The 12,577-nt window shown below is 42.0% G+C and overlaps 1 protein-coding gene across 2 annotated transcripts in view; it reads left to right on the forward strand.

The window, feature by feature from the left end:
* Positions 1-11,688: 11,688 nt before the first annotated feature.
* The window catches only part of HDDC2 (HD domain containing 2), a 30,493-nt gene continuing 29,604 nt past the window's right edge, over positions 11,689-12,577 (forward strand). The window contains exon 1 of one of the 2 annotated variants that reach the window (XM_032274869.1): positions 11,689-11,802. In XM_032274869.1, coding sequence (XP_032130760.1) covers positions 11,704-11,802 — 99 coding nt within the window. In that variant the 5' untranslated portion in view covers positions 11,689-11,703. Of the gene's footprint in view, positions 11,803-11,884; positions 12,154-12,577 lie in introns of those variants that run through there. The other variant, XM_032274870.1, reaches the window with a different exon arrangement.

A 12,577-nucleotide genomic window follows, 5' to 3' on the forward strand; every position in this document is an offset into this window, starting at 1 on the left:
TTGAGATGAAATAAAAACGAATTGTGATATCAGACTATATTCCGAATAGAAATTTTACCTTTGTATATTTGTTATATGTGGCTAGTGCTAATAAAGTACAAATCTCTCTATCCATAACACACACAAAACACAGATGTTGATTTCTGAATAAACATATAAATCACTGTAGCTGTGTCTGAATTTATTCATGCAAAAATTTTGAAAAAGCAGTTTTAGATTCTTCTTTATAGGGAGTTTTAAGTGATTTAAAATATACACCTGTATGTATTAATATGATTTGATGTTCATACGACATTTTCTAAGCAACATGCCATTTTTTTTTTTTTTTTTCTGAGACAGCATCTCACTCTGTCACCCAGGCTGGAGTACAGTGGCATGATCTCAGCTCACTGCAACATCCACCTCCTGGGTTCAAGCGATTCTCCTGCGTCAGCCTCACTAGTAGCTGGGACTACAGGTGCTCACCACCACACCCAGCTGATTTTTGTATTTTTAGTGGAGACCGAGTTTTATCATGTTGGCCAGGCTGGTCTCAAACTCATAACCTCAAGTGATCTACCCACTTCGGCCTCCCAAAGTGCTGGGATTACAGGTGTGAGCCACTGAGCCTGGCCACTTGCCTAACTTAGAGACTTTTGGAGATAATGTCATGTTCTGGGTGACATGGAGGAAATTTTATCTCATTTTTTTTTAACTGTAAAATTGTGTTGCTGTCACAGGAGAAAAGTAGTAGGCTAAACATGAGAACATTTAGGTTCAAGTTCAGTGTCAGTCACTTGGTAGATCTGTGGTTTAACCCAAGTCACTTAAACTCTCCTGGGGTGTGAGTGTGTGTGTGTGTGTGTGTGTGTGTGTTTGTGTGTATGTGTGTTTGTGTGTGTGTGTGTGTGTGTGTGCTTGTTAGAGGGTAGGTGTGGTAATAAGAAAATCTAAACTGCCTTTCTCACCGGATTACTCTTACCATCAACTTCAACAATGTACTTGAAACTTCTTTGAAACATAAATCAAGTTTAAGTTAGTATTACAATGGCCAGAACATTTGCCCACCACCACGTAGCATGCCAAAAGGAGGCAGCGTATTTAAAGGTTAAAAGTCAAGCTCTTTGATCTGCCAATTTGGATGGAATCCCAGCTTCACCACTCACTAGCTGTGTGACCTCTGGTGAGTGCTGAACCTGCTGAGCTTCACATCCTGATGGAATAGGAGGGCAGTATTACACACTTCTTGTTGGGTTGTTATAAGCACAGTGATTCGTATAAGTTATGAAGTCAGAGGTCAAGCCCATAACATATCAATGTTAGCTTGTCTTCATATTATGAGATTCTTGGCTCTTGCTTTTCCTATGGTTCTGTGGGATCACCAGTCTAGGAGACTTTGGCCTGTTAGCCCTTGAAACATTTACTTAGATCTCCTTTACTTGTTTACAAAGCTAAGACGTCACCTCAAATAACATAGAACAAATTAATGTGTCATGAAACAAAATCATCTTCAGTAAACATGCAAGAGTTTGAAGGCTAAACCCAAAGATATATATTTTGTATTCTAACTTCTTCACTCTCATCTTCAGAGCTATGTCCCTTTCAGAAAAATTCTATTCCAAGAGAAGATTTGGTTTCAGGATGTCTCCTGGACTGGAAGCATGTGCCTAGTAAGTGTCCCCAATAATTTCAGACCCTTTAAAACTTCATGGATTTTATAAATAACTCATATTTTTATTTGTATTACAAGTAATTTCGTTCCTTTACTCAATTTCCCCTATCCGATTTTGAACTTTGCTAAGGGTTAGATATTTCCTGATTTTTCCCACTATACCTAATATTTAAGTTACATGAATGATTCAAAGATCATTAATGCTTTGACATTGTGTAAGCTTGAACTCCTGCTGTGCCTCAATTACCTTCTTGTTGGGCATCTTTCAAAAATTTGCTTTAATTCTGTAAACCTCAGTTTCTTTGCTCATAAAATGAAGGCAACCTTACAGAGTGCTGATGAGTTTGAGAAATAATACATGGAAAACCCCCAACACATAAATAAAAGCCTTCAATTAAAGCTCACTAGTTATTTTTTACAAATAAGGAAAAAATTCAGGCTTTCAGGGATTGTTGCAGATAAAAAGGTCAAGCACAACGTCCCATGCCTGTAATCCTAGCACTTTGGTAGGCTGAGGCAGGATGATCGCCTGTGGCCAGGAGTTTGAGACCACCCTGGAAAACATAGTGAGAACTCATCTCTGCAAACAAATTTAAAAGTTTATTATCAACATTTGTCTCCTTTAAGTTGTCTATTATGGTTATTACCAGCACGATGGCCTTCATCTCTATGCATATACCCAAGTATTGGCTCAGATTCCCAAGAATGAAAGAAAAACATGGGAAAGGAGGGGGGAAAAAAAACCAGAGTAGCATGTTGAGAGCAGATCCCTTTTGTTAAACCCAACTCAGCCAACACAGAACAATAAATGCATTCTGTGGTCCAGAAAAGGCCCTGCACGGTTCATGAGCCTGATAAAAGAGAACACTAAGGAGATGGTGCCACCTAGTGGTAGTCTTCTAATACTACAGGCGGCTACTCAGCAGTGAGGAGCTCATGGCCAAAGGAGCCTCCATGAGCTTTTCCACTTGTCTTTTTTGAGCAGGTGGGAAGGTGGGAAGACAGGTACAATGTTTCTACACTCTTCTCTCTAACCTGCCCTGAGAGGTGCCGTGGACAGGACCCATTATCTGTTTAGCAGTGCTTTGCAGCTTTGCCTGCTGCTCCTGGGTTCACGGATCCTCTCTGTGCATGTAAATTAGCTCATTAGCAACTAGTCAGCAATTAACTAATATATTAGTCAATCAAAAATAACAAAGAATGATGAAATTCTTCTTGACATTTGCAAGTTAAACTGTGGCCTTCATCACCATTCAGAATTCTCTTTCCCCAATCTGAAAAGAAGGGGCAGCGGTGGAGTGGGGGAGGAATGCTTATCATCAATTATGAAAGCATAAGGAACAATGTTTTATCTGATGGTGGCTTCTGCAGCTACTTGCTGACAATTATCTGTTAAATTCAATGGTGTTGAGTGAAGAGTCCTAAAGTGCTCTACGGACATTATCTGATTCAGTCCTGAATCCCTAGGAAACAGAAAATGAGCAGATTTAATTATCCTTGTATTATTCATTCACTTCTTCATAGCAGTATCTACAGAGGGAAACTAAGCCCACCAATAAAGGAAAAATCTAATGGCCCAAGTATAAAATTGCATGTCCTTCAACTGTGAGGGAATCTTGTTTTAAAGGTTAGAATTTTAGAATTAGAAGCATTTTTTAAATTAGATGGTCCAGCTCCTTTTATAGATGACAAATAGTTCTATGATTATCTCTCTCAGCTTTTTGGTGATTTTGTGTTTTAAACTTGATTGCCATATTTGGTTTTGTTACAGAATGATCTGGCTCTATTAACAAGTCAGGCTATAAAACACCTTCTACAATGTGTCATTTATGGGGAGAGAGTGGGCCTGGGAGAGAATTAGAAACAGCTGAAGGCATATACCGGCCCATTGTGTTTTAAACTGCCTTTAAAACTCCTGCTTTAAAGGCAGTTTAAAAGCTCAAATGAAGAGAGAATGGGGAGAAGCAGAAAGTTGGAACAGAACAGATGTTGCTCAGCTGTGGCTCTGGCAATAGATGTTCCCTGGCCTTGGGGACAAGGAGGAACCATCCCTGGCAGTGTGAAACGCTTTCTCCCCAACTCCGTGCCTCCCTCTCCTCTCCTGGGCATGGGAGAAGAGAGGGACAGGAGTCTCACAATCCTGAATATGCTTGCTTTATAGAAATGTCAAAACCCTTGGACCAGCAGCATCTATTTTTGTGGAAATTGGGAAACATCTCCCAAATAGATTGATTTTGTTCATTAAATAAACTTTTTTTTCTTTTTTTTTTTTGAGACAAAGTCTTGTCCTGTCACCCAGGCCGCAGTGCAGTGCCTCAATCTCAGCTTACGGCAACCTCCACCTCCTGGGTTCAAGCAATTCTCCTGCCTCAGCCTCTCATGTGGCTGAGATTACAGGTGCCTGCCACCATGCCTGGCTAATTTTTTGTATTTTTAGTGGAGGGTTTTGTCATGTTGTCCAAACTGGTCTCAAACTCCTGACCTCAGGTGATCCACCCACCTTGGCCTCCCAAAGTGCTGGGACTATAGGTGTGAGCCATTGTACCCAACTAAATGAACATCTTTGAGCTCCTGATTTGTGATGCTCTACAAACACCTGATGGTGCACACCTCCTTGCCTTTGGACAAGGCGACTGGTTCTGCCTGAAATGTGTCTCCTTTCTAAATCCACCACAATTACCATGATTTTCCTATCACCATGTCTACGGGAGACCATGCTAGGTTCTAGGCTCTGGGGATAAAAGATGGATCAGACACAGTGTCCACCTTCAAGAATCTTTCTGTCTAGTATCACTATCATGATAAAACTGCTTGAGAAATACTCTGTGAAATCAGAAAAGTACTTCCAAAAAGTGAGAGAATTCTGCAACTTCATGGTTTCCCCTCTGGTATTTCCACTTTCAAAGGCAAGTCCCACTTACAAATGACAAGGACAGTCATCAAAAAGGAAACTTTACCTAACGTATAAGCCAGGAAAATTGTCTTTTCATTTAGAATGAACCAAGGATGCACGTATTTCTTGAGATGCACTTTATATAGAATAACATTTCTGCTTAGTATTCCCTTGCAAGCTCTAAACTATGATTCTTTGGCAAGACAGCCACCTCAGATTCACCCAGTATTTACATGTCAGTATGACATTCTAGCATAGCTCCTCTCCAATTGAAGTGTTATCCCCATACAGAAGACCCTAATGATTGCCAGAATCTCCAGAATTCAATTTTGGAAAATCCCAGGAGGCCGTGTAGGTGCTGGAAAATATATAATCCATGGTGTTACAAAGTTTAAGTCCTGACACAGCAACCTAACAAGCGTGGAACATTGAGCAAGTTATTTAACCTTTCTGTGCTATTTTCGTAACTGTGGAAAGCAGACGATATATTCTGCAGGGTTGTATGGATTCGAACGATATGGCAGAGATCCCAGCAAAGGGCCTGGCACAAATTAGGTGTTGTGTAAAGAAAGATCTTATCATTGTTGGTCGGGGCGGTGGCTCATGCCTGTAATCCTAGCACTTTGGGAGGGCGAGACAGGAGGATCACCCTTGGGTGGGTGACCTGAGGTCAGGAGTTCAAGACCAGCTTGACCAATATGGTGAAACCCCGTCTCTATTAAAAATACAAAGATTAGCCGGGCCTGGTGGTGGGCGCCTGTAGTCCCAGCTACTCGGGAGGCTGAGGCAGGAGAATCACTTGAACCCAGGAGGCAGAAGCTGCAGTGAGTTGAAATCGTGCCACTGCACTCCAGTTTGGGTGACAGAGTGAGACTCCGTCTCGAAAAAAAAAAAAAATATTATTATTGTCACATAAATACTTCTTGTACTCACTCCCCGAAATTCTTCACCACTCCCACAACTTCTTCCCCTTCAATGAGAGTCCCCAACTGTCCTGTACTTTTAGTGAAGCAAAGCATTGCCATTTTACTAGCTGCCCTTTTATTATTTTTTTTTCCTGTTACTGTTACTTGCAATATTCCCCACTTGCTGCCTTTGTCATTTGCCATTCCCCCTTCTTGTTTTCTTCTCTTTTCCACCACAGTTCTATACTTCTTGGCTTGCATGCTGACATGGTTTGACTTTTATGACTCTTATAACATTGAAGTGGCTTTATCTTTTCTGGACATCAAAGCAAAGGATCACTAAGTGCTAGGTGTCATTTGGGCAAAATCCAAATCATGTTTTGGTTTGATGGTTTTACTGCTGGATGCTCTAGATTTTTTTTTTTCTGTTAGACATATTTTTAATTCTTTTCCCGTTTTAATTTTCTGATTTCTATGCCATTCCAGATGCATAATATTACTGGAATTTTGGCCTCTAGGATAACTACAATTTTGCTGCAAAATGTAAATCTACTCTTTAATCATTAGAAATGCACTAGAACAACAACAATAACAGTAATTTCCTTTGGTTAGAAGTAAGGAAGAAATATTACAAATGATTGGAAACTGAATGTTTTCAGAAATTTTTCCCAGTTCTCTTTTCATGTAACTCATTCTGTGTATTACTTAACTTTGCTGCTGTTTGTTTATTTTTTAAGGAATAACCATATTGCTTTACATAACAGGAAAATGCTACTACTGAGTGTATACCATTGTTTCATTTATTTTTGTCTGTTTGGAGAAGGATTATACCACCAGGTCTAAGACACCTGATGATTCATCACACAGCAGCTCCCAGGGGCAGTGGCAGCCCTCAAAATCCTCTATGAAATGCACTTGAAACCCTGCCTTATTCCTTATGATGCATGCAGAGAAGCAGAGTCCAACCATAGCTTTGGTCACTCTGAAAAGATGAACGTTTGAGTCTATCCCATATGACAAATATGGGGTTGTAAGGTAGCGAAAGCCTGTTGTCCGATTATGAAAATCTGTAGCCACTGAAGATGGTCCTCCATGGAGAAGATCTGAAGGCTTACTAAAAAACACTGGTGTAAGAGATTATGGACTCAGAGAATTGAAACAAAACAAAACAGTAATATTGTCTTTATATGTGCAGAACCTCTCCACTCTGTAAGTTAGATGTGTCCAGAGGTGGCTGTAACACATCTGCTAATGGTATTAATTGGTTTTGAGCCTGGAGGCCAAAAGGTCCTTGGCCTAATGGAATGAAAACACATCTTTTGTAGAGCAAAGTTTTACCATCTATCTCAGCCACCAGAGACTTGGTTCACTCTGTTGCTGCTCCTTTGAACAGAAAGACCTCCATTGGATTAGTGAATGCCTGATTTTGTGGGGAAAGTAGTGTGCACCCTTTGACTTTTTTTTTTCCTGTGCTGCAATATTTTGCCACGGGCAAGAAAGTGGCAAAATTGAACAAAGCCCAATCTCTTCCCCTTGAACAAACATTCCGTTTGTAATATTCCTTCGCTCCCAGACTTAATACCCTACATTTATCTTCTTTGAGCTGAATTTCTTTACTTTAACCTAGTTACATAAATGATCAAAGCCATCCTCTAATTCCTCTCATCTTCCCAGTCTCTGTCAGGGGTAAGCTCAAGAGCCTTTCTACACTAATTAAAAGAGAAGATACTATGTGAAACTTGTTTACCTTATAACTCATTCATTTTAATATAAACATAGCATCAATTTTCTCCTGATTATAATTCATTGACAATGTAAGGAATGTGATTTTAAGCATTTTATTTTTAAACACATAGAGTTTAGTCTCCTAATCGTAGCATTATTGATGTTTCGTGCTGGATAATCCTTTCTGGTAGACGGTTGTCATGCACTCTGCAAGAATTTTAACAGCAGCCCTGGCCTCTGCCTCGTACATGCTCCTCCCCTCCTCTGCCACTTTTCTGGGACAACCAAAAATGTATCCCAATATTGCCGAATGTCCCCTTTGGGTGAAAGAAACCTGGGTTGAGAATGGTGGATGTAAACCGTATTTAACCTTTTTTATCTAGGAAGACATAGCAGGCTGATGCAGCACTTCTTCCTTGAATATCTTATATTATATAGGAAAAAAACAGAACTTGGATTTTTGGTCTGACTTGATCTCTACTCTTTAGTCAGCTCCCAGAATGTACTTATGAATGTTTTCTGACAAAGTTTCTCATATGAATCTATCACTACCTATTTTCGTGCCCAATTCTTCACATGCTTCTTACTTTGTAAATAAGTTTACAAAATCCATTTCAGACATGTAATATTACTGAATTTCCACAACATTAAGAAGTGGGTACTAATAGCCATGGGAGAGCACCAAGTGCCATGAAAAGAAATATTTGGGGGAAGACAGGCTGGAGCTTCAGTTCTGGTACCACTACTTCCTGGCTCTGAAAACTGAGGCCAGTTCTTTAGCTTCGGTGCACCTCAGTCTCCTCATCTGGAATGTGGTATCATTAATAACTTGGAGTGATATTGAGAGAATAAAACAAGATGAGAGATGTAACAATGCTTCACACTAACAGAGGCTCAATCAGCTGTAGCTTTGATTATTATCACTCTGACTCCAGAGTTTTGTGTACTCACAGATACATAGCAGCTTTCTCAATAGTGGCAGATTTTGCCCCTGTTCTGGCCACAGATCACTTTAAGAGTCGTCTAAACAAAAAAAAATCTCATAAGCAACACAATTTGTAGACAATTTCAGGGATATTCACTGGTTCCCCTGAAGTATATATTGGGACCAAATAAAGAATTCCTCTAATGAGAGCCTTCTAATTTCAAACATCTTTTCTTCAATTGACTCAAGTACGTTGTGCCAAATCTCCTTCCTTGCTCATTGCTTTAAAATGGAATCACCTGCTGTGGAAATAAAATGATTCCTATTTCCTCTAACCTAATGCTAGAGGAAGATGCTTGACCAATGCATCATTGAAATAAGTCTTTGGCTTTGTGAAGAAGAAACACGCTTGCCAATTTCCGTTCTTCAACAGAAAAGGGGAAGAAGGGTATTTGGTAAAAAGGGATTCAGCACATCCAGTATGATTATCCACAGTATTAGTTTCCTATTACTATTGTAAGAAATTACATAAACTTACCATCTTCAAAGCCAGCAATGGCCAGTTCTTTCTCCCATCAAATCCCTTTGGTATTCACTCTTCTCTTTCCCTTTTCCACCTTTAAGAACCCTTGAGATTACAACTCACTCATCAGGATAATCCAGGATAATCTCCTCATTTTAAGTTCAGTTGCTTAGCAAACTTAATACCATATGCTACCATTCTCCTTTGCCATGTAATATAGAAATATTTAAGTGCTGGAAAAATCAGCACAGACATCCTTAAGAGGCTATTATTCTACCTACTAGAGTCAAACATCTTGGTGTCTTTAATGATAAAGTAGGAATAAATCGTGTTACAAACCCTATGAACATATGCAGTTTAGCAGACCAAGAAGTTGGCACTATTTTTGAGTTTTCACAATAACAAGTGCATTTTTAGATAGTAATGTCCCCTTGAAAATTCCATAACATCTTTAAATAGAGTCCCTCAAAAACTATGCTCAATTCACACTTTTTCAGCAATTTGACATCTTCCAACTCCCGATAACTTAGGTAACTGGAGAAATTCTTTACAGTTCACTACACAAATGGTCTTTGGTTAAGACAACTCACATGTACTTTGCAAAGAAGGTTGCAGATACCGACAGAGATACCCATGGAGACTAAATGAAGACTGTATGAATCAGGAGGAGCTCAAAGGAAATCCAGGCATTGTTGGCAAAAGAAGGTAAGGCTGCTCAGAAGCAACTGTAGGGACTGCACTGCACATTCACCAGCTAGCTTACAGCTCCACTGCTTCATGGCACCAATCTCTAGAAAGCCCCTCATTACAATCTTCTGCAAATCCAGCAGACTCATCTTCTGTATTCTCCTGGATCTTTTTGTTCATTTGCTTTTGTATTCCTCCAGTGGACCTGACTGACTTTGCCTCTGATTCTTGTTCCTTCTTTTTAATCCTTGATTCTTCCATTTAAAAAATTTTTTAAAAATGTTTTAGAGACACGTTCTGTTTCCCAAGCTGGAGTGATCATAAACCACTGCAGTTTCAAACTCCTGGGCTCAAGTGATCCTCTCATCTAAGCCTCCTGAGTATCTGGGATAAAGGCACAAACCACCACACCTGGCTTGATCTTTATTTAGCACCACTTACCATCATAAAAATGGCTTCCAGGTCATTTTCCTAACCATGTTTAATACAAGCCCCAATGTCCTTGGCATTTATTTGGTTCTTAGTCATATTTAACGTTTTTGCTGAACTAGGCTTCAAAAAAACTATTTCGTGCCTTCTTTCTCCTTATATTAATCCATTCTGGCATTGCTATAAAGAACTACCTGAGACTAGGTAATTTATAAATAAAAGATATTTCATTGGCCATACAGGAAGCATGGCTGCAGAAACTTAAAATCATGGTGAAAGGTGAAAGGGAAGCAGGCATCGTCTTCACACGGTTGAGCGGAAGAGAAAGAGAGCAAAGTGGGGAAGTGCTACACCCTATTAAACAGCCAGATCTCGTGAGAACTCACTCACTATGACAAGAACAGCAAGGGGTAAGTCAGTCACCATAATCCAATCACCTCCCACCAGGCCCTTCCTCCAACTTTTTGACGTGATATTTGTGGGGTCACAGAGCCAAACCATATCACTCCTTAAACCTCAAATGCCTCCTCCTCTATTCACAAATATTCTAGCCTCCTTTCTTGCCAGAGGCCTCCACAGGACCCCTTTGACGTTAGATGTGGCAGTGTTACTTATTTTGCCAACGATATGTAGACGAAAGGTCATATATCACTTCCAGAGACAGGCTTTAAGAACCAGAGTGCCACTTTTCTATTTTTCCAATTTTGGCAAAAGAGGGGCAAAGAAAGCCTCCCAGCTCCCTGAGTGAGGTTGGAGCAAGCAGCATCCTCTAACTGATCTGCAACAGACACTTAGCATGAGAGAGAAATAAACCTTTGATGTGTTAAACTGCTGGGATACAGGAAATAAGGCGGTTACTTGTTACTGTAACATCCCAGCCTCTACTTTGCTTCCTGATTTGGTGAGAAAATAGAAGCAATCAGAAAAGAACTTCTACAACCTCCCGTAACCACATCTGTGACTGATTATTAGTCACCATATATTCTGTCCTCCTCCAACAGCTGAATGAATTCTCCATATTCCTATCTAAAGCCAATCTTTTATCTTGTACACTAGATGGAAACTACTTTTCCTTACTCAAGGCTGACATTCAAATATTTCTCTCCTTTGTCTCTTATATAGTCAATCCTTCCCTTTCTACTAGATCACCTCCATCAGTAAATAAACATACACAGTATCTTCTGTTTTAAACAGTCTCTCCGCTAGTTAACATCACCCAATCCTATCTCCAATGTGTTGAAATACTTGCTCCTATTTTCTTTTTCTTTCTTTTTTTTTTTTTTTTTGAGACGGAGTTTCGCTCTTGTTACCCAGGCTGGAGTGCAATGGCGCGATCTCGGCTCACCGCAACCTCCGCCTCCTGGGTTCAGGCAATTCTCCTGCCTCAGCCTCCTGAGTAGCTGGGATTACAGGCACGCGCCACCATGCCCAGCTAATTTTTTGTAGTTTTAGTAGAGACGGGGTTTCACCGTGTTGACCAGGATGGTCTCGATCTCTTGACCTCGTGATCCACCCGCCTCGGCCTCCCAAAGTGCTGGGATTACAGGCTTGAGCCACCGCGCCCAGCCTGCTCCTATTTTCTTCAGAATTATCTTACTAGGGTCTGCTTGCCCCACTACACTGAAAACTGCTTTTGTCAGAGTCACCAATAATATAAAATTACTAAGTGTGGAAGTCAAACCTTGGTCCTTGTCTAATGTAAGATTGACTTGGTTGACCATATTCCTTCCTTCTTGAAATTTTTTTTTACATGGCTTCCAAGACACAACTATCTCTTAATCCTCTTCTTGCCTCACTGGCTGCTCCCTCTCGATCTCCCAAAGTCTAAATATTGGGGTTCAGCCCTTGGGTGTCTTTTCTTCTTCATTCACACTCTCTTGACCGGTGACCTCATTTAGTTTCATGGTTTTACACTGTCAACTGAAGAATAATGAGGTTCATAAATTTAGAAAGGAAGTGTCCAGTATGTGCCAAGGAAAGTGTCTACTGCTGGTGGAGCAATGCTTAACCAGCAGTCACCAAGGCCAGGAAGGTGAAGGTTGGACAGAAGGTCCTGAGAAAACCGTGAGAAAGTGGAGGCGGAGGAGGAAGAAGAGGAAAAGGAGAGGGGGAGGGGGAGGAAAGGAAGGGGGACAGGGGAAAGCGGAAGTAGGGGAGGAGGAAGAGGAGGGAGTTGGGAAGGGGAGAAGGAAGAGGGGCAGAAGGAAGAAGAAGAAGGGAAGGAGAAAGAGGAAGAAGGGCAAGAAGAGCGGGAAGGAAAACAAGGGGGAGGAGGAGGGAGGGGAGGGGCTTCGCCGCGGCCTGCTCCTCCCGGCCGGGATCCGAGGCCACATGGCTTCGGTCTCCTCTGCGGGCTTCTCGGGCCACGGGGCTCGTTCCCTGCTGCAGTTCCTGCGGCTGGTGGGGCAGCTCAAGGTGAGCGGGCAGCGGGCGGGGAGGCCGCGGCCGAGCAGGCGGGACAGTGAGGCGGCGCAACTTCCGGCTCCCGGCTCGGCCCGCGGCCTTTCCCGTTCCCGCGCCGGCCCGCCATGCCGAATTCGGGAAAGGCGCCGGCCTTGGGGAGGCGTCGGGAGGCGCGTACTGGACGGTGGGCGGAGGAAGAAGCCGGCGGGGAGGCCGGGCCGGGTGGGGCCGCGCAGAGTTTGAGCCCAGAGCCCGGAGCCGCTAGGGCCGCCACGCAGCCGCGCCGGTTCCCGGAGAGCAGCTGGCCTGGGCCGGCCTGCGCTGAGCGCGTCCCGAGCTCACGACCCCAGAACTCGCGTGTGTGTGTGTGTGTTGATAGGCTCTGTTTCACAGTTACATCCCAAATTTGTGTGTGTGTGTGTGTGTGTGTGTGTGT

This window comes from Sapajus apella, unplaced genomic scaffold (assembly GCF_009761245.1).
Source record: "Sapajus apella isolate SASKATOON/1434 unplaced genomic scaffold, GSC_monkey_1.0 scaffold6, whole genome shotgun sequence".
NCBI classification, from domain to species: Eukaryota; Metazoa; Chordata; class Mammalia; order Primates; family Cebidae; genus Sapajus; species Sapajus apella.